Source organism: Malaclemys terrapin, chromosome 6, assembly GCF_027887155.1.
Source record: "Malaclemys terrapin pileata isolate rMalTer1 chromosome 6, rMalTer1.hap1, whole genome shotgun sequence".
NCBI lineage: Eukaryota > Metazoa > Chordata > Testudines > Emydidae > Malaclemys > Malaclemys terrapin.
Window position 1 is genome coordinate 22,831,747 of NC_071510.1, and position 19,558 is coordinate 22,851,304.

General features: G+C 42.6%; 2 protein-coding genes across 2 annotated transcripts; both read left to right on the top strand.

Annotated features, from left to right (window-relative positions):
- The first annotated feature begins 5,537 nt into the window (after nucleotides 1-5,537).
- LOC128839312 (interferon beta-like) lies at nucleotides 5,538-6,744 on the top strand. The gene is made up of 2 exons (XM_054032200.1): nucleotides 5,538-6,111; nucleotides 6,701-6,744. Exons 1-2 carry the CDS (start codon nucleotides 5,538-5,540, stop codon nucleotides 6,742-6,744), a joined length of 618 nt encoding a protein of 205 aa, XP_053888175.1.
- Nucleotides 6,745-11,931: 5,187 nt separating this feature from the next.
- Nucleotides 11,932-12,507, top strand: LOC128839867 (interferon beta-like). The gene has a single exon (XM_054033218.1). The coding sequence runs from the start codon at nucleotides 11,932-11,934 to the stop codon at nucleotides 12,505-12,507; it is 576 nt and encodes a 191-aa protein (XP_053889193.1).
- Nucleotides 12,508-19,558: the final 7,051 nt, after the last annotated feature.

Below are 19,558 nucleotides of genomic sequence, written 5' to 3' on the forward strand. Positions count from 1 at the left end.
CTCCATTACCAGACTTCTTGTAAACCTGCTACTTGATGATACATCTTGCACTGACACATCAGGATTGAATCCTTAAGTCAACTGTTATCTGAATCTTTTTTAGTATGCAAACAGAAATAAACTAGAAGGAAACGATGATAGTTGTATACCTGTATGCTAATGGGAATTTTCTATTGACTTCAACAGGCATAGAATCAGGCCTTTTATGCTTATTTATTGTGTTTCTTAATTAACTATTATCTTTCAATAGAAATAAAAAGTATTAAAAAGAAAAGAAAGCCAAACAGAAGTGTTTAAGAACTAATGACATGTCCAAATACTATGCTATGTGTAATAAATATGAAAGTACGTAGTCATGCAAACTGGTACTTTGTTCTTCTTTTCATAACCCCAAAAATAAATAAATGAATGAATGAATGAATGAATCGTTATTCTAGTGATTTTTTGGGGAAGATGTGGCAGTTCTGGATAAATTATTTTAACCACTGAAGTAATAGTGTAAAAGTAGAGTATTTCAAAACTATGGAGCATTATATATTCTGAATATGTTAAAGATTTTACTAAAGGAAAAAATAATAAAAATGTCAGGTTAAATCAAGTTATGGTATGAACCCAATTCCAGGGGGGAAAAAAGTCAACTATTCAAATTCTTAGCAGGACCTCTTCAAACTCAAATACCATTCTTTTTTGCAAGCTGTGAAGTTATGTATTGCACTATATCCTACCAGAGATTAATATTTACATACTGTCTGCCAAGATATTATAAAAGAATTGATAAAAAAAAGTGTTAAGATTAATTGCAAAACTAACAAAGCACTTAATGTCACTACAGACACTCCCCAACTTACGCAAACATTCCGTTCCGGAATGTCTTGCGTAATTCGAATTTTGCATAAGTCGGAAACGTATCTCCCACCATTATGCAAACCCCCTCCCCCCCCCAACTCCCCCCCCAAAAATGCATCTGACGAAGTGGGTATTCACCCACGAAAGCTTATGCTCCAATACTTCTGTTAGTCTATAACGTGCCACAGGACTCTTTGTTGGGGTTTTACAGATCCAGACTAATATGGCTACCCCTCTGATAAAAAAAACAACAACCCCAAAACACTCCTATTTCTAGCTTACGGAACTTTTTCCGTAAGCTTGGATTTACGCACGTCAGGTTTACGTTATGTATGTATGTATGTATGTATGTAGGCACAGGTAATAAAGTCTTTCCAGAAATCTGCCTAGTGACATCCCTACATATACTTACGTTTTAGCATAAGTGGTGGAGTAAGACTGAGTCCTGGATTCAATACAACTATAGGGCAGCTCTACAAACCAAAGGACCATGACCAACAAATATTATTTGCCCTATCTACACTTGGTCTAAAGTTCTGTTTAAAATCAAATTAGTAAACCTGTTTTAAAACACAAGCTATTTTCCCAATTTAGACAAGGCTTTGTGAGACTGAGAAGTTCCATGAAAGTTGAAGGAAAATATTTGCTGAAGCTGCTAAAATGCCACTTCTGCCATTCAACCAGCTCCAATACACATCACAACATCTTTTTCTAGCCACAAAGTAAATGCTTCATCGTGACAGTCTCACATTTATAATATCAGAGCTCTTTCCACAGGCATTGCTAACTATGACTGTTGCACAAAGCTTGCTTTCAGACATGAACCATAATTTAGAAAAAAATTAGTCCTATTCATCTGAACTAAAGCAGTTTTTATAGTGCCATGTACTCTGCACAATATAGTCTAAAAACAAAACAAACAAGTAGTAGTTATCATACAGCAACACACAAGTGTGTCCTACTTGACACATTTTCAAAAATGAAAACAAGACCATCAGTTCTGGAAAGTCACAAAGCACTTTACAAAGATTTATATAGCTTCTTAACACTCCTGTGGGACAAGTAAATATTATCAGCCTCATTTTACACAGAGGTGGAAGGAAGTGAGTGAGTTACCTAATATCATGCTCAGGCAAAACGAGGCTTAGAATTTGGGATTCCTGATTTTAGACCTAGGCCTTACCCTCTAAACACGTCACAGAGCAGACAGCTTATTTAACTCACCAACAATATCAACCGTATTAGTAGCTAAGGTTCACATAATAATGGAAAAAGGATTTCTGAACTTTCATTTGGATTTAAAAATCCGCTAGAAATTCACTTCAATGGTATTTACAACCCCTTTTTGTTCACTGTCTATCTACCTGCTTGTTTTTAAAGTCACAAGAACATTCACTAAATAAGAAAAAGTGTTCCAAATATTCCTTCAGTTAAATATTCATGCCCCTGGTATACATGTCCACAAATATTTGTACAGGTGTTTGTTAGACAAGAATATTTACATAAAGAGAAAGTATCCAGACAAACATTTGAAAATACATATTATAAAGAGAATTCTCTTCAGAAAACTTCATGCAGCCATCTTGAAAGTAGTTTTTAATTTGAAGTCAACCAGCCAGACAAGAGAAATAAATTATTCTCCTTAACCACTGAAGACACGAAAAGAAGCAATGGGCTAAAATTGCAGCACGGGAGTTTTAGTTTAGACATTAGGAAAAATGGTAAGCACTGGAACAAGTTACTGAGGGAGGTAGTGAAATCTCTGTCAGTGGAGGTTTTTAAGACCAGGTTAGACATACACCTGCTGGGGATGGTCTAGATAAAACTTAGTCCTGCCTCACTGCAGAGGGCTGGACTAGATGACTAACGGGGTCAGGACTCACCACCGCTGGCGCCTCCTGCTGGTTGCTCCGGGAATTAGCTCATCAGCTGTGGAGTGCCCTCTGCGCATGGTGTCTCACCCATTGTCTGCCCTGGGAACTGCCTTGCTCCCCGCTTGGAGGTGTCTGCTTCAGGACACTGCCCTCTGGCAGCACCCACTACTACATTCTCACCCCCTTTGGGAGGGGAGGGCGTTAACCGCAGTCGTTCGGCTTGCATCTGCCTCAGTGGCCAACCATAACCCTAAAGTCTAGCCCCTCACCTCAGGGGCAAGTTGCAGTCTGTCTCTGCCACACTCCTGCATGGCCAGGTGCAGTGCAAGGGGGAGGAATGGGGGACCCAGGCCCACCTGCTATTCTGGGCCCCCACGCAGGGACCCTCTAGCAGCAGCCTCTCTCTGCCCTCCTTCTCTCACCTCTTGTCCACCTATCTTCCCTGGGCCACTTCCCCTTTGGCCCCATGCACCTTCTTGACCCTTTTTAGCAGGGGCCACAGCCTGGCAGGTAACTGGGCCGGAGCTCTCATCTGCTCCCCCGAGTCTACCCAGCGCTGCTCTGTCCAAGGTGCTACCTCCTTACCTCAGGAGCCAGTCCTCCTCCCTTGCTAGTCAGGGAGAGACTACCCTCTCCTTTGCTAGGCAGCCTTTATATAAGGCCCAGCCTGGCCCTGATTGGCTCTCCACAGGCCTTTGCTAGTTGGCTGCTGGTCTGCACAGCCTCTCTGGCCAGTTCCAGCCCTTTTTCTCATGGAGTGGGGCAGCCACCCCACTACAATGACCTATCAAAGTCCTTTCCAGGCCCACATTTCCGTGATAACCATTTGTCAAGTCATTTTGAAAAAACACATTAGCAAAATCTGAATTTGTTTGTGGATTATTTGCAAATAGGAAAAGGAGCTAAGTTACTCTCTAATTGAGCGCTCAAATAAAGCTGGTTGACATGTAGAGGGGAAAACATCACAAGTAGATTTTCTGTCTTTTTAAATTGAAATTTAAACATATTTTCATCCATTTGAAGCAAATATTTCAGCCTGTTCAGATCAAACTTTTCCCAGTAAACTGGCCATTGCTGTGCAAATTGCTAATGCATATTTGCCGAAAGACTCACTTCCATTACTTTGGATTTTAACCTTTCCTATTAAGATTCAGATTTTTAATTTGTTTCTCAAATATATTCTCTCTTGAAGCTTCCACTTGCCAGGAAACACCCCCTCAAAATTCCTGCTGAAGATAATAGGAGATCAGGGTGCATAATCCATGGTAAGATTGAGTACCCTATACCGAATACAGTATTAGACATATAATAAACTGCTTTTGTTTAAACAGACACTTCAACACACTTTAGGGACAAACTCTAGAATATGATTAAATAAAGAACTTGAGATGATGGGGGAGGGAGATTTAACAGAACTAATATGAATAAAAATATTTCTGTTTTGTTCCTCTTCATATTGAAAATGAAAATGAAAATAATTTTCTATTTTTAGGTTAAAAATCATCCCCCTGCACTGAAGGAAACTCCAGCGTGATAGCTTTTTGCTATGTTATGAAAAACAAAGTGAAACTGCCCGCAGGAAGCAGAGCTCATTCAACGGACCACTTGAGGTTCCGTTTCCAAGCCCAGTGAAACAAATATTGAAAAAAGCAAAAAGCTTGAATGGCGAAAAGTAAATCAGATTTGAAAAACTGTCTTAATGTAAATCACCTTGGGATACCTAGCAGCACAAGAAAGAGATGATAGAAATTAAATTTTGTCTAATTTAACTTCTATCTTTACCACATTCTTTTAACTGTAAACTTAATTCATTTATGTGGATCCTTCTAGCATATTTATTATCAGCTGCACAATCTGTTTTGAGAACACTCCTCCATATCACTGCATTACATCATGTGAATACTCAAAAGCGATGGAGACAATACCATGTTCACACCGTTCACATGTACCTATTCCTGAGATACTGTATGTTTTTCACAGCTGGCATCAGGTTAATGAGTAAAACTCCCAGTTTCTGTCTATCACTTGGAAAAGATAGATTTGTAGGGAATACCATCACGTGTTTTTCACATTTGCAGAAAACTGTATGAGACTAATAGACAATTTTCTGGCCCCTATTTCCAATAGGAATTCTTTACATGAATTGCCAAATTTTAAGATGTACAGTTGGAAGGAAGGAATGAGAAGGCTAGAGAATAGCAGAGTTTTATGATTTTCAGTTCCATACCAGATAGGTAAAGGTTTCCTTCTACTGGCGAAGTTGAGGAACAGCTGTTATCTGATAGGCATTTCATGACCAGGGTCTAGCAAAAAGAAGCTCTGCAGTACTCTAATCCCCCCAACCCCCCCCAGTTATCTCCTAAAATTTATTGATAGCATTTAATTGCATGTAGGGTCTTACTATGGTAACAGACCTGCCTAAAAGTGATGGCTTCAGATACTTGAGAGTAGACAGATCGGCCCCTACTCTAAACACTGTAACTGGAGCATAATGTTAATCATACTCTTCTTTACCCTTTACATCTTCTTTATCTAATGGGGGAAACTACAAGTAATTAAGGGGTTATTTTTAATACTGAAAAATGTAATGACTGTGGTTTTGTTCTTCTGATGGTTTGCTAGTTTAATTAAATAAAAAGAAGGAATGTGAAAAGGAAAACTTTCAGAAGCAGAAAGTGATGAAAGAAAAAAAACCCTTATCCTACAAAATACTTAAATTCAGAGACATGGGTCAAAAACACAGCAGCGTGCAAAGGGCTTTGAACAAACACCAGTTGCTCAAGTTCTACACTCAGACAGGGACTTTAAGACATCATCATGATCCGCAGGTGGTTGTTGCAATTTTGCCTTGTGCTTCTTTTCTCCAGTGAAATCTCATGTCTGGACTGTAACAGAATTTATGTTCTACAAACCAGAATGAACAGCGACAGTTTAGAGCATCTGGACAAAATGGGTGGCAACTTTCCCTTCCAATGTTTAAATGAAAGGATAGCTTTCAAGCCCAGAAATATCCTCAAGATCCCACTGTCCCAGCAAGAGAATGCCAAAGTAACCATCCAGCAGATCCTCCAAGAGCTCTTCCATATCTTTAACAACAATCTCACCCAAGCTGCCTGGAATTGGACTTCCATAAAGGAATTCCAGAATGGACTTCACCAGCAGATTGAGAAGCTGGAGATGTGTTTGAGTGCTGAGATGGAAAAGGAGGTAACCTACCCAGGAAATGAAAACCTCCTTCTCAGCAGCCTGAAACTGAAGAGATACTTCCAGACAATAGACGATTTCCTGAAAGAAAAGCAATACAGCTGGTGTGCCTGGGAGATCATCCGTGTGGAAATATCCAGATGTTTTATCATTCTCAACATTCTCACAAAGAGACTTGAAAATGAAGGTACCATATTTTCTTTTTTCCTAGAAAAAGTCAAATATTATTTGAATAAAACAGCTGGAGAGAGATGGTTGATAGGTTTATAACTCCTAATACGTAGGGCCCAATCTTTCTCCCATAGTAATATTATGCATACAGTTATTTCAAAACACATGTTCGAATCTTTTTAGAGTAGCATATAACTTAGTGCTTCTCTACCACACACAATATTCTATATGAAAAATATACAAATATATCATAACTGCTAACCAATGAAAAAAATATTGTTAAGTGATAACTAACCATACAAATATAACTTTGCCCAGTAAGTGACTAAGTTGGGGAAAAGAACAGTGAGAAGCCCCCTTTCAACAACTGCCTCGTTAGACAACTTTCCAGTTAGGACACCAGAAAATGGAGGGTCTGTGTTCACACACTTCTATCCCATCATCTAATTCTGCACATGGGGATTGCCGAGGGTTCTTATTCTGCTTTTCTTTGTTTTATTTACCCCTAAATTCAACAGCTTTAGTAACATCTGGTTAGAAAAAGCTGGCCCATATTTGGCATTTGAAACTCTGCGTGTTTGACCCATTCTCCTTTTTCATTCCAGCACATGATGCTTCGAGTAATGATGTTATGAAAACCGCTGAGTGAACCGCACCTCCACTGGAGTCCTTCGTCTCTAAGTTGATTCTACAAGACGCACCTTTCGAGACTCTTTTCAGTCCATCTTGAATTAAGCAAACTGTTAGACTTCAACTGCACTATTTATATACTACTTGCCATTACTGGACTGATTTATTCACATGAGAAAATGTAAAACAGAAGATTTTGCTGAAAATATTGCAGAAGACAATGCAGTATTTGAACTGAAGGAGACAAACATTACTATTTCTTAATAACTGATATGTGTTTGCTCCGAATTTGCCTTGGATTTCCTACATCTCATGCTAAATACCCTCACAAGCTGCCTGGAACGATAGTCGCATGGAAAGATCCTGACATGGACTCATAAGCAAGGGAAACTTCTGGAGGTGTATTTCACTGCAAGGATAACAAAGAAACAAGAATATCCCAGTTTTTAGGTCATTTATAATTAGGCACTTCTGAATTTTAAACTAGTGCAAATATATATTCTTTTCCTCCACTGTGAAAATATTTTCAGATCATTTTACTGGATTTGTAAAAGTGTTTTTATATTGGTCCATTTATATTTATTCACAATATTAATGTATTGCTTTTAAATATTTTTTTCAGAGGTTTTATAATATTTATAAATAATTTATTTATACAAAATAGCAACCTACAGCAGTAGTGATTTGTATTAGATTTTTTTTTAAAACAGAGACCCAATAAAAATCTTCTCTTGTTTTACCTTAAGATTCCAGTTCAGCAAAGGACTTGTAAACATTTGCCTAACTTTAAGTCCACGAGCTTCCCTTTGACATAAGTGGTGAAACTTGGGAATATGCTAAAGTACATTGTGAACATAACCCTGATTCAGCAGTGACTCCATAAGAAAAATAGTTATGGTAATTAGTTTCACCACTCCAACAGATCACACACCACAACCTGAACTCTGCAGCTTTTGTGTTTCTGCCTGTTACCAGATTATTTCCCCCCCCAACAATAGTTAAATATTACCTGAAAGCAAAACAAAACAAAATAAAACAAAAACAAAAACTAGCCATTGGACCAAATCTTGTAAGGATCTCTCTCCGCCAAGTTTGGGTATGTAGATAGTATTTTTGAAGAGCTATTTGTCAGTCATAGCATTGTCTAGGATTAATTTAAACCAGACCTGAAATCTGGAGATTTCTTATTTAAAGGTTTTTAAAAGAAGTCAAACAACCACTACATTAAATGTTCAAATAGTAAAAAAAACAAATTGTGTGTGAATTTTTATAATGATCGGCAGCCTGCCTTTGGGAAAACAACAGGAATGCATGTCCCATTTTAAATCCCTTTTGTAACACAATCCAAACTATGCAGTTTCTAATAGGAGACTGTAAATTCTTCACAGTCAACAGATGGCAGCATTGCAGAAGCTTTTGCCCTCTGTTCTCTTTATTTGAGGCAGGGGTCCCAGCTGCCAGACCCGCTCAGCCTGCTGCCGGTCTGGGGTCCCAGCCCTGCCCACATACAGTGGGTACCTACCTTCTCTCTGGTTCTGGCCCATTCTCTTCCTCTCTCTGCACTGAGCTGAGGGTGGAAGTGCACTGAGCACAGGGCTGGGGGTGAAGGGTCTGGCCAGGAACTAGAGTGAGGGAGGGGGCTAAGAGTTGGGGCAGGAGGTTTGGGTGTGGGGCACTTACCTGGGCAGCTCCCATTTGGTGCAAGGGGTGCAGGTGGGAATGTGTGTGGGGGGGTATGTGTGGGGGTGCCAGAGTCAGGGCTGGGGTCATGTGGGGGGGTGAAGGAGTCAAGCAGAGGGCTGAGTGTGTATGAGGGGGGTACAGGGCTCAGGGCAGGGCAGAGGGCTGTGTGTTTGAGTGTGTGGGGGGGTCAGGGCAGAGGGCTGGAGGGGATATGCCCCTATTCCAGCCCCCTTCCCCAGCCCCGCCCCCGCCATACCCTAGCCCTGCCCCATCCACTCCCTCCTACTTCCTGCCCCCTGACTGCCCCCCTCAGAACTCCCAACCCCCCTGCTCCTTGTCCCCTGATTACCCCCTCCTGGGACCCCTGCCCATAACTGCCTCCCAGGACCCCACCCCCTATCTAAGCCTTCCTGCTCCTTGTTCCCTGACTGCCTCCCTACAACCCTACCCCCTACCTGTCCCCTGACTGCCCCGACCCTTATCCACACCCCTACCCCCAGACAGAGCCCCAGGACTCCCATACCTATCCAACCGCTCCCCGCCCCCTGACAAGACACCCAGAACTCCCGACACACATAACCCCCCCTGCTCCCTGCCTGCCCACCCCAACCCCTCTCCACACCCCTGCCTCCTGACAGGCCCCCCAGAACTGCTCACTCATCCAACCCCTCCCCCAGCGCCTTGTTCCCTGACCACCGCCCCACCCTAAATGCCCCCCCAGAACCCTCCTTGCTCCCTGTCCCTGACTGCCCTGACTCCTATCCACCCCCCACCCCCTGACAGTCCCCAGAACTCCCATGCCCCATCCAACCCCCCCTGCTCCCTGACTGCCCTCTCCAGAGACCCCCTGGCCCTAACCACCCAGCCTGGGATCCCACCCCCTATCCAAACCCACCCTGCTCCCTGTCCCCTGTCTGCCCCCACCCCTTATCCAACTCCCCCGGCCCCGGCCCCCTCACCGTGAGGCTCCTAGCAGCATGTTTGGCTCCGCACAGAGCCAGACACGCTGCCCCACGGGAGTGGGCAGTCACACCCCTCAGAGTGCTGCGCGGGCAGAGGCATAGCTCCAGGGGCGGGGGGAAGATGGGGGAGGGGCCGGCGGCTTGCCGTGCCGGAAGAGTGGGGCCATTTGCCCACTCCTGCATTAGGGTGTGCCTGGGCACACCTGGCACACCCCGTGCGCACGCCTATGCCCCCTGCCCCCGCTGGAGGGGGAGCGGAGAGCGCAGAAGAGCGGGCCGGGCTGGGCAGAATTTTTAATGGCACCCTGCTGCCTGCCGGGACTCCGGCAGGCAGCAGGGTGCCATTAAAAATCGGCACGCGTGCCATAGGTTGCCAACCTCTGATCTGAGGAGTTCTCAAACATTTCATGATGTGGGCCTAATCTTACAAAAATTGTTCCAATGATCATTTCCCCTCCCATTCAAGATCAGGTAACATTTTTGTGGCGGGTACACCAAATCTTACAGAGAAAAGTAGTACTAGAAATGCATTAAATAATTTTAGTGGTCTTTAAAGGAACGTGCAATCTGCCAGTTCTCTGAAGACCACGACTCAGTACTCCGTGTACTACTACTGATTCATGACCCTTGGTTTGGGACCTGCTGGTTTAGAGGCATGTACAAGGAGTTAACTATTAAAACAAATGCCTATCCTTTCTTATGGTGCAGTTTTTTCCAATAGCTGTAGCCATCAGCTGTCGAAGTTCTTTCCTGCCCAAATCTTTCTCCCTTCATTCATTCCTTCATGTAGTTGGAGCCTACCGGTTATATTGACAAAACACAATTACATGAAAATAATGAGAGCAAAATAGACTGAAATGAAAAAGTCAAGGATGACAAAATCACCACCTCCAAAATGTATCCCCCCCCCCCTCTGGTGGAACATGGCAGTCCTGGTGGAACCTGGGAGCCATACAAACTCTTCAAAGTCTTATTACTTCATTACCTGTATAGTGCAGAGAGGAATCTCCTGACATTCATCTCATCATATTGTTTTTAAGCTGTGCTACATGGAAGAATCCATTCATCTATTGAAGAAGCCATTTGAGGATACGTAAAAAGGGAGAAAATGGTACCAATGCATCCTCACTTAAGCTCACCTTTATCCTTCCACTGCCAGGCAAGAGGGGATACTTGCAGGTTTGTCTCCAGGCTTCATCATAGAAACAGATGAGCCTCTGGCTTCTACACAGAACACAAGGTCTTGTCACACAGAGCTACAGTCTGCATCAGTTGTCAGGATGAGTCAGAGCCCCGTTCCAGTCCCTGTCAACGTGGTTCCATTACAGCCATGCAACCAGGGCTTCCTTCAGGCTGCAGTTGCCTCAGACACTCACTGTAAGTGTCATTTCTGGGCAGTTGACATAGCGAGATGCACCCACCAGACCTGTACTAGCACTGCCCCAGCCCAATGCACATCTACTCACTCCAGGCCCCGCACATGAATCATAACAATATGGAGAACAAACCAAGAGGGAACTATGTGCTAAAGCATCTGACTCCATAGCACCTCATCTCACCCGACACACACTTCCATGTGGCACAGGTAAGAGTCACAAGCAGAGGGCTCTACCCCTGCATGGAGCCTCTGCAGCAGGCTCTGAGGCCCTTGTAGTCAACTTTTCTCAAATAATAGACTAGTCGGTAGCCTACTTGCTGCAGGAGAGATGAAAGTAGGGGTGCTAGAGTTGAGCAGCTTCAAGTAATATTAGCAAGTGAATGCACGGGCTCCATTATATACAGCATTTACAGTTTTGTTCAATTGCTTTCAGCAGCCACACTAATAATTATTCCAGTGCCCCCAAATTGCTGTTACCATACAAATTTACTGAAAAAGATGATTTGACTCCCCCAACTCCCAACACCCTGTGATTATTCTGTTACCTTATCCTTTCCTAGTATTCATACTATTCATTCCCCTCACTCCTCAACATCTTCCTCTGGACTTTACCCTGGTGTGGAATAAACATCCCCAACACCCATGGAAAGTAATGTGAAAATAGGGAGCATAGCCCATGGCAATCTGGGGCCTCTGGTAAGTCTGCTTTTTCTGCTTTACAGAAACTTTCATGTAGCGGATACAAAAATCTGAAAGTTCTTAGAAAAGTGCAGGAATACTTGGGAGACTCTAACCAAATTAATATGTATAAAAATGTTTTCATGGTTTCTTCATACAATTTTTTACTTTCCAATGTCAGTGAAAAGAGTTTTCTTTTTGGATGAAAACAGATTTTCCTGCCATGATGAAAAAATCCAGCACAACAGTCTGCTAGGGGAAGAGAACCAGAAAATGAAATGTGACGACAGGACTAGAAAGCAGTGAATTAAACAGAAAGAGAAAGATTGAAGCCTCCAGAAGGGAAAAATTTAAAAAAAACAACAGAAAATGATGAAACAAAAATTCGGCTACCAAATATTTATATTTGGAGACATGAAGGAAAGACACAGCAGTCTACGTAGGACCCTCAACAAACTCCAGGCTCACGGTTCCACACAAAGAAAAGGACGGTATAGACATCATCATGACCTCCAGCTGTTTGCTGCATGTTTGCCTCGTACTGCTCTTCTCCACTGAAATCTCATCTCGGCTCTGTACCATGCTTCACTTCCAGCAGAACAAAGTGAACAAAGAGAGCTTGGAGCTCCTGCAGAAAATGAGCGGAAATTTCCCCTCACAATGCATAAATGAGAGGATGGCTTTCAAACCCACCCAGGATGTTGTCCAACTCCCAGTGTCCCAGAAGGAAAATGCCAAGGTGGCAATCCAAGAAATCCTCCAACAGATCTTCAACATCTTTAGCAAAAACCTCACCCAAAGTGCCTGGGATGGGACTTCCATAGTCAGGTTCCAAAATGGACTTTACCAGCAAATTCAGCGGCTGGAGGCATGTTTGAGAGCACAGATGGAGAAGGAACTAACCAACCCAGAAAGCGAGGACCTCCAGCTCACCAGCCGGAGAGTGAAAAAATACTTTCAGGGGATAGATGCTTTCCTGAAAGAAAAGCAATACAGCCTGTGTGCCTGGGAGATCGTTCGCACGGAAATACCCAGATCTTTTGTACTGATTGACAAACTCATTAGAAGCCTTAGTAACTAAGGTACAGTACAAAGCTTTTCCCTGGAGTAAATGAACTAACATTCGTGTAATTTTTACAGCTGAACAGAGATAGTGGATATTTTATAACTCTGCTTATATAGGGCCTGATCCTTCTTCTACAGGGTCTATGGCCAAATAGCAATTGATTTCCATGGCAGCAGCTTTAGGCTCTTCCTGTCCTGTCCTCAAAATGGATTTGCAATTACAAGGATTTATTTTTGGGTTTCTACTATTATTTATTTTTGCACATCTTCATAATCTCTCACGTATCAGTACTGTTGGGCAGTAGATAATTGGCAGATCATGCAACAAAGTAACATATGTAGAATCTTTAGGCACCTCACCAGCACTTTGGTCATCAGATAAGGATACTTTCCTCCCTCCCACACCACAAAGTACTCTAACTTTGACATATGTAGTGTGTTTCTACGATTATCATCATTGCTATTAATTAATCTGTCCCCATGAGAACTATTTCTAGTATTCCAAGGTTTGAGAAGCTTCCTAGAGACTTTAAAAAAATATTTACATACTAAATGACTTGTGAGCTTGTGTGTGGAAAAGATGTTTTCATTTAATTTATTGAGATCAATTCAATGAAAATTATATTTTTTCCCTTTGTGTTTCAACTATTTCCTATTTCATTTCAGCTCTGGACGCTGCAACTACTGAGATTAAAACAGAAGGATGCAGTGGAATCCCTCCTCTCTGCTGATTCTTCCCATGGTGACGTCTAACACTCCATAACGCTTGACGTATTATGCAATACATTTGCTCTATTATGTAATTTGTGCAACTGGAATTCCATTTTATGTGATAATATTCTGTTCCTTTACTCATTGTTTAAAATGCAAAATGAAGGATATTGATGCAAAAAAAGTTAAAAGACAATTAAGAATTTTAAAAGAAAGAGTTGGACCTTAAACATTGTTGACATTATGTGTTTGCTATATATTTCTATGGTTCAACTCTTCTCTGATCAAATCTCATCTCTGAACTGTAACATGCAGTATAACCACAGTACAACAGCACAACATGTGTGAACTGGAACAGCTTCCAAACAAAGAGGTCTGGATAATTTATCTATAATGTCAGAACTAAGAGAGATTTCAGGTGACACCAAGAGGTTCTCAAGTTCCGAGTGCCTCTGAAGGAAAATGCCCAGGTGACAATCCAGGAAATCTTCCAACATATTTCCTGCTGGTTTTGCAAAAATCTCTCCCAAGCTACCTGAGGCGGGAGTTCCGTTCAGAGAGTCCAACACACTCATCAGCCAGCTGGGCATCTGGAGACATGTTTGGTTGCAGTGCTGGAAGGTGGGACTCTCTCACCAGGATGGAAGAAAGGACTTTCAGCTCACCAGGATGAAAGTGAGGAGATACCAAGAGAATCTGAGTGGAATTAGAAAGATTTCAACTATAGGACAAACTCAAAGAAGTTTAGATATTAAAATACCAACCTTTAAAAAAAATACTAACTGAAATCAATTAATATTTTATACATGATGTAAAATGAGATGCAGTGGAATTTTAAAAGTTGTTGCTACTATTTGTTCTATTTGTGCATTGTGGAAATATTTTCAGATCATTTTATTTGTAACAGGATATTTATGTCAGTCTACTACTTATTGCTCTTATTTATATTTTATCATAGATTAATTTAATAAATTATTATTTTATACAGAATGGCACCATACAGTTGTACTGATTTCTATTAAAGACCCATTTTAAAAAAATCCAGCAAAAAACTCTATTATTGTTCAGCCTTAAACCCCCATGTCCAGAAAGTTCTTATGCACGTGACTTATAGTATGTGACCCATCCCACTGATGTTCGTGCTTCCAGTTGGGAACATACTTAGATACATTGATGAATCAGTGTGCAAGTTCACTGTACTTCCATATTAAAAGAGTAGCAATGGGGTGATAATTAGTCTTTTCACTGTAACAATCCATGCACCAGACCTGACCTCTGCCTTTTTCCTCTGCTACTTTTTCCTTGGTAATTTTCCCCTACCAAATAACTTCTTGTTGTGGATGTTTGGTGTAGTAGATAGTTGTGTTGGCGGTGGAGGGAAGAGGGCACTAATCAAGACAGTATGCACCCTCAGAAACACACCAGTTAAGTTAGCATTTAATTAGCTTGCTCATAACTCCATCAATCAGGTTTGTGTGCATTCACATACCACCTCTCCACAATACATTTACAACCACCGCCCCCCACCATTAAGTATGGGCTTCCATGAATGCTTCTCATTTCTCTGTCCCACACACACATTTGATTCCATTATTTTTGTGTGAGCACAGTACAGACTAAATTCATTATTGAGTACAACCACAAACAAAATTACATGTGAGTAATGAGAGCAGGAAGAGGCCATTTGTATTAGGATTATCAAAGTTTCTCTTTGTCACCTGTAAAATGCAGCCCCCAGTTTGGGGGAATATGTCAGTCAGCTACTACCCAGGAACAATACTGAATGTTCGGAAAAAGTCTAACTACCCAAAACCTATTCTGTGCTAGAGAGAAACTATTCCCATTCATGCCATCAGACCTTTAATAAAAAAAAGGGCTGTGCTGAGTGGACAACTCAGTTGAGCTCTTTGACAGTATCGCCCGTATCATAAGGAGTAGCCATGCCTATGGGGAATGCCAGCTCACATTTCTTAAAAGAGAGGAAAACTCTGTAAATATCCCCCAGTGAGGTTCTCCCACATCCTTCCAATGGTGCGCGGGAAGGAGGAGGAGCAGGTTGGACCCCGCCTTCCTCATGGAAGTGGCTGTCATTCCATCTCCAGACTCAGCAGATTCTATGGTTTCTGCACAGATGACAAAGATCTCACCATTTTACATTACCACCCATTACACTCCCTGCCCCCCATCTTTTCAGTGTCAAGGAGTATTTTCCAGGGCTGCTACAAGCAGTCTTACGTAACCTTTTTACATGCAAGTTTTGGGCAGCTGGAATGATGACATGCAACCCACCAGATCTGCAATAGGACTGCCCCTACCCAAGGGAGGTCTGCTCAGTCCAGGCCCCGGCACAGTTTATAACCCCATGGAAAAAAAATCTGTGGGGTCCCAGGAAAAAGGGAATGATGGCTGAAGGCAGCAGACTCTACTCCTCCTCAGCCCACATTGCACATGCTTCCATGTGAAGCAGCTGAGATGCTCACACAGAGAACTCTATTGCTGCATGAAGCCTCTGGGGCAGGTTCTGTGGCCTTTGTAACTAACTTTCCTCAAACTATACTCTACTTCTGTGCCTATGTGCTGTTGATATACAGATTCACTGAAACAAATTCTGTTCTTTCATTACCCTGTATTTACTTTGTTGTCTTGGTTTTTCCTGTTAGTATTAATAGTATTCATAAGGGCGGTTTAGTTGGAATTAGGAAAAACTTCCTAACTGCAGGGTGGAGGGAGGTTGTGGAATCTCCATCATTGGAGATTTTAAAGAGCAGGTTAGACAAACACCTGTCTGGGATGGTCTAGGTAATTGGTCCTGTCAATGCAGGAAGCTGGACTTGATGACCTCTTGAGGTCCCTTCTAGCCTTATATTACTATGATCCTTTAAAGAGTCCCTGTCAAATCATCGAAGCAAAAATGTTGAATTTCTTACAAGAAAGTGCATGTGGCGTCCAGGGGCTCTATCCAAATTAATATGAACAGAAACATTTTCATATTTTCTGTAAGTGGATCTTCTTTTCTAATTTTGGTGAAAATTGTTTTCTTTTTTAATTAAAACACACTTCCCTGCCATGATGGAAACTCCAACACAGCAGTCTGCGCTAGGGCATGAGAACCAGAAAGTGAACCACAGGAAGATATGAGGATTAAACAAACCAGAAGAATTTTCCTGTTCAAGCCAAGAGAAACAAACACAAAAATTAAAAAAGACAAGGGACCAGCAGTAATGGTGAACACTGAATTGGATTTTTAAAAAAACAACCAAACTTTGAATTATTACATCCCAGTGAGACACACATGATAAGAATACATGGTATGACTTCTCTTCAAAAGTGCTTTTTAACCACACTGTAAACCACACCCATCTGTGTGGGTACCTCTGTCGAACATGGATTACTAACTGCATTGTATTTTCAGATTCGTTGACAGTAATAATGGTTCCTTTTTTCCAGTGTCCAAGACACCGGTTTCCCTGGCACCAACATTTTAAGTGTTCTTTTTAGACTACATGAAATCTGAAAAGTGCACATGAACCAATATTTTCTGAGGGCCATAGTTACTCCTGCATTAACCAACTTTAAAAATATACCTACACTATATCCCTCTCTCTAATGAGCAGGGTATGAAGGAGAATTATCGGTTTACAGGAGATTTATGTTTTGCAGTGACCATCCAGAAAAAGAACAGTTTCCTTCTGCTAGTTAAGAGGATGAAATGTAGATTTACAAATAAAAGTATAGTTTAAAATGCGGCTGTACTTTTAAAAGGAGATTGCTAAAAAAAAAAATCATACTGTGGGAGCACCATATTTAGTGTTTCTAATTGCCTTCTGATGACATATGATGAGATAACTGGCTCTGTGGATATGGGGAAAGCGGTGGATGTGATATATCTTGGAATGTCAGGGCAGTTCAGTCTGTTCCTTGTAGGTCCCAGGCTCCTTCTCAGGCCCTGGCTGTGCTGCAGAGATTCTGCGGGTTGGACACTTGCTCTGGCGGTGGCCACACGCACTCAGGCTCTGGGTGGCAGGACCCGTTTTTCCAGCATCACCCCTCCCAATTGGGGTTATGATCCCCCTCCAAGTCTGGCCTGCAGAGCCTCTTGGCTGAGGTGTCTCCCTGTGCTGGGCCCACTGCCCAGGGTCCCCCTCACTCTCCCCAGCTGCTCACCGCACCCGGCTCCGGACTGCTCCAGCTCCAGCCCCAGCTCCAGCTCTGCTCTGCCTCACTGCTGCTGCTGCTGCTCTGCCTCCAGCTCCCTGGGCTGCTTGTCTGGCCTCTCTGGCTCTGGTTGCTGCAGCTCTGCCCCGAGGACAGGTCTGCTCTGCAGGCGGCTTCTGTAACTCTTCTCCCAGCTCTGACCTGCTTCCTGGCTGCTTGTCTGGCCCCTCTGGCTCTGGTTGCTGCAGCTCTGCTCCCAGGGCAGGTCTGCTCTCTCTGGCTGTGCTCTGGCTTTGGAGCTGCAGCCCTGCTCCCAGCAGCTTAGTTCAGGCCCCTGCTCTCTCCTTAGCTCGGCCCCACTCTGTCTGACCCAGGCAATTCCAGTTCACACGGAGGACGTGACCCCCCCGGCCTCCTGTCATGCTGATTAGCCTGCCCGCCCTGTCAATCAGGCTGATCTGGAGCATTGGCCTCTCCCCATTGTTCCTGGGGACTGTCAGTCTCAGGCTCCTGATTTGCCATCGACCCTTCCCCTTTTAGTGCTGGGAGCTAGCAACCAAAACACCCCCACTGAGTGTTAGTAAGGGGGCAACAGTCCCCTTACATGATAATAAAAGAAAGCGTGTGAGGAGATGGGGGAGTGAGATGTTACAGAACTAATAAACAAATATTCTTATGTTTTCTTCCTTTCCTTTTTTAAAATTAAGATAAACATTATTTTCTATTTTTGGATTGAAAACCATTCTCCTTTGCTGATGAAAACTCCAACATGACAGCCTAGTGCTATGGCATGAAGAACAGAAAGTGAAACTTGCTACAGAATGTGTAGCTCATTCAACAGACCACTTCGGTTTCAGTGTTTAAGCCCAGAAAAAACACACATTGAAATAAGAAAAAAAGCACAAATGGTGAAAGTCAATCACATTTGAAACTATAAACCTCATTCATTCATGTCAGACTCTCTAGCATATTTATTACCTACCACATCTTTTTGAACAACTCCCTTCCATGTCACTACAGTACATCCCGGGGAACTACTCAGAAGTGCCCAACAAGATAACGTGTTCATATAATTCAAACAAACCTGTTCCTCAGCTTTTTCACAGCTCGTATCAGGTTCCTAAATAGAGCTCCCAGTTTCTCAGTGCCCTCTGTCCATCCTCTGGTAATCCCTACACACAAGGTTTTTCTCCCTCATTTTTCAAATGGCCAGGAAATTGCATGAGATTAATAGTTGTCTGGCCCCAGTCTCCCACGGGAATTCTTTCCATGCCTTATCAAATTTTAAGAGGTCCCTATGGCATTACTTCCTCCCAAAGCTTGGAAGGAAAGAGACAGCTAGAGCATAGCAGGTTTTTAGGATTTTCAGTGTCACACCAGCTAGGGAAAAAGAACGAGGAGTTCTTGTGGCACCTTAGAGACTAAAACATTTATTTGAGCATAAACTTTTGTGGGCTAAAACCCACTTCAACAGATATATGCAGTGGAAAATACAGTAGGAAGATATATATATACACACACACACACACACACACACACACACACACAGAGAACATGAAAATATGGGTCTTGCCATACCAGCTATAACGAGACTAATTAAGGTGGGCTATTAGTCTCGTTATAATTGGTATGGCAAGATCCATTTTTTCATGTCCTCTATCTCTGTGTGTGTGTGTGTGTGTGTGTGTGTGTGTGTGTGTGTGTATATATATATATATATATGTACGGAGCCCCCCCACCCATGTTCTTACACGTCTGGGTGAGGAGACCATGGAACATGGTGAGGGAGGAGGGTGGTTATACAAGGGCTGTAGCGGCACTCTGATCCTGCTGCCTTTCCTAAAGCTCCGCCAGACGCTGGAGCATGTCTGTTTGCTCATGCAGCAGCCCCACCTTTGCAGATTTTCCTGCCATGATGGAAAAGTACAGCACAACAGTCTGTGCTAGGGGAAGAGAACTAGAAAATGAAATGTGACCACAGGACTAGAAAGCAGTGAATTAAACAGAAAGAAAAAGATTGAAGCCTCCAGAAGGGAAAAATTAAAAAAAAAAAAAAAAACAGAAAATGATGAAACCAAAATTCGGCTACCAAATATTTATATTCGGAGACATGAAGGAAAGACACAGCAGTCTATGTAGGACCCTCAACAAACTCCAGGCTCACGGTTCCACACAAAGAAAAGGACGATATATACATCATC

Bases quoted from the DNA above. Each gene is read 5' to 3' on its own strand.
- LOC128839867 (XM_054033218.1), top strand. From the start codon at position 11,932: ATGACCTCCAGCTGTTTGCTGCATGTTTGCCTCGTACTGCTCTTCTCC.
- LOC128839312 (XM_054032200.1), top strand. From the start codon at position 5,538: ATGATCCGCAGGTGGTTGTTGCAATTTTGCCTTGTGCTTCTTTTCTCC. The intron at 6,112-6,700 runs GTACCATATTTT...TTTTCATTCCAG, and splicing joins AAAGAGACTTGAAAATGAAG to CACATGATGCTTCGAGTAAT.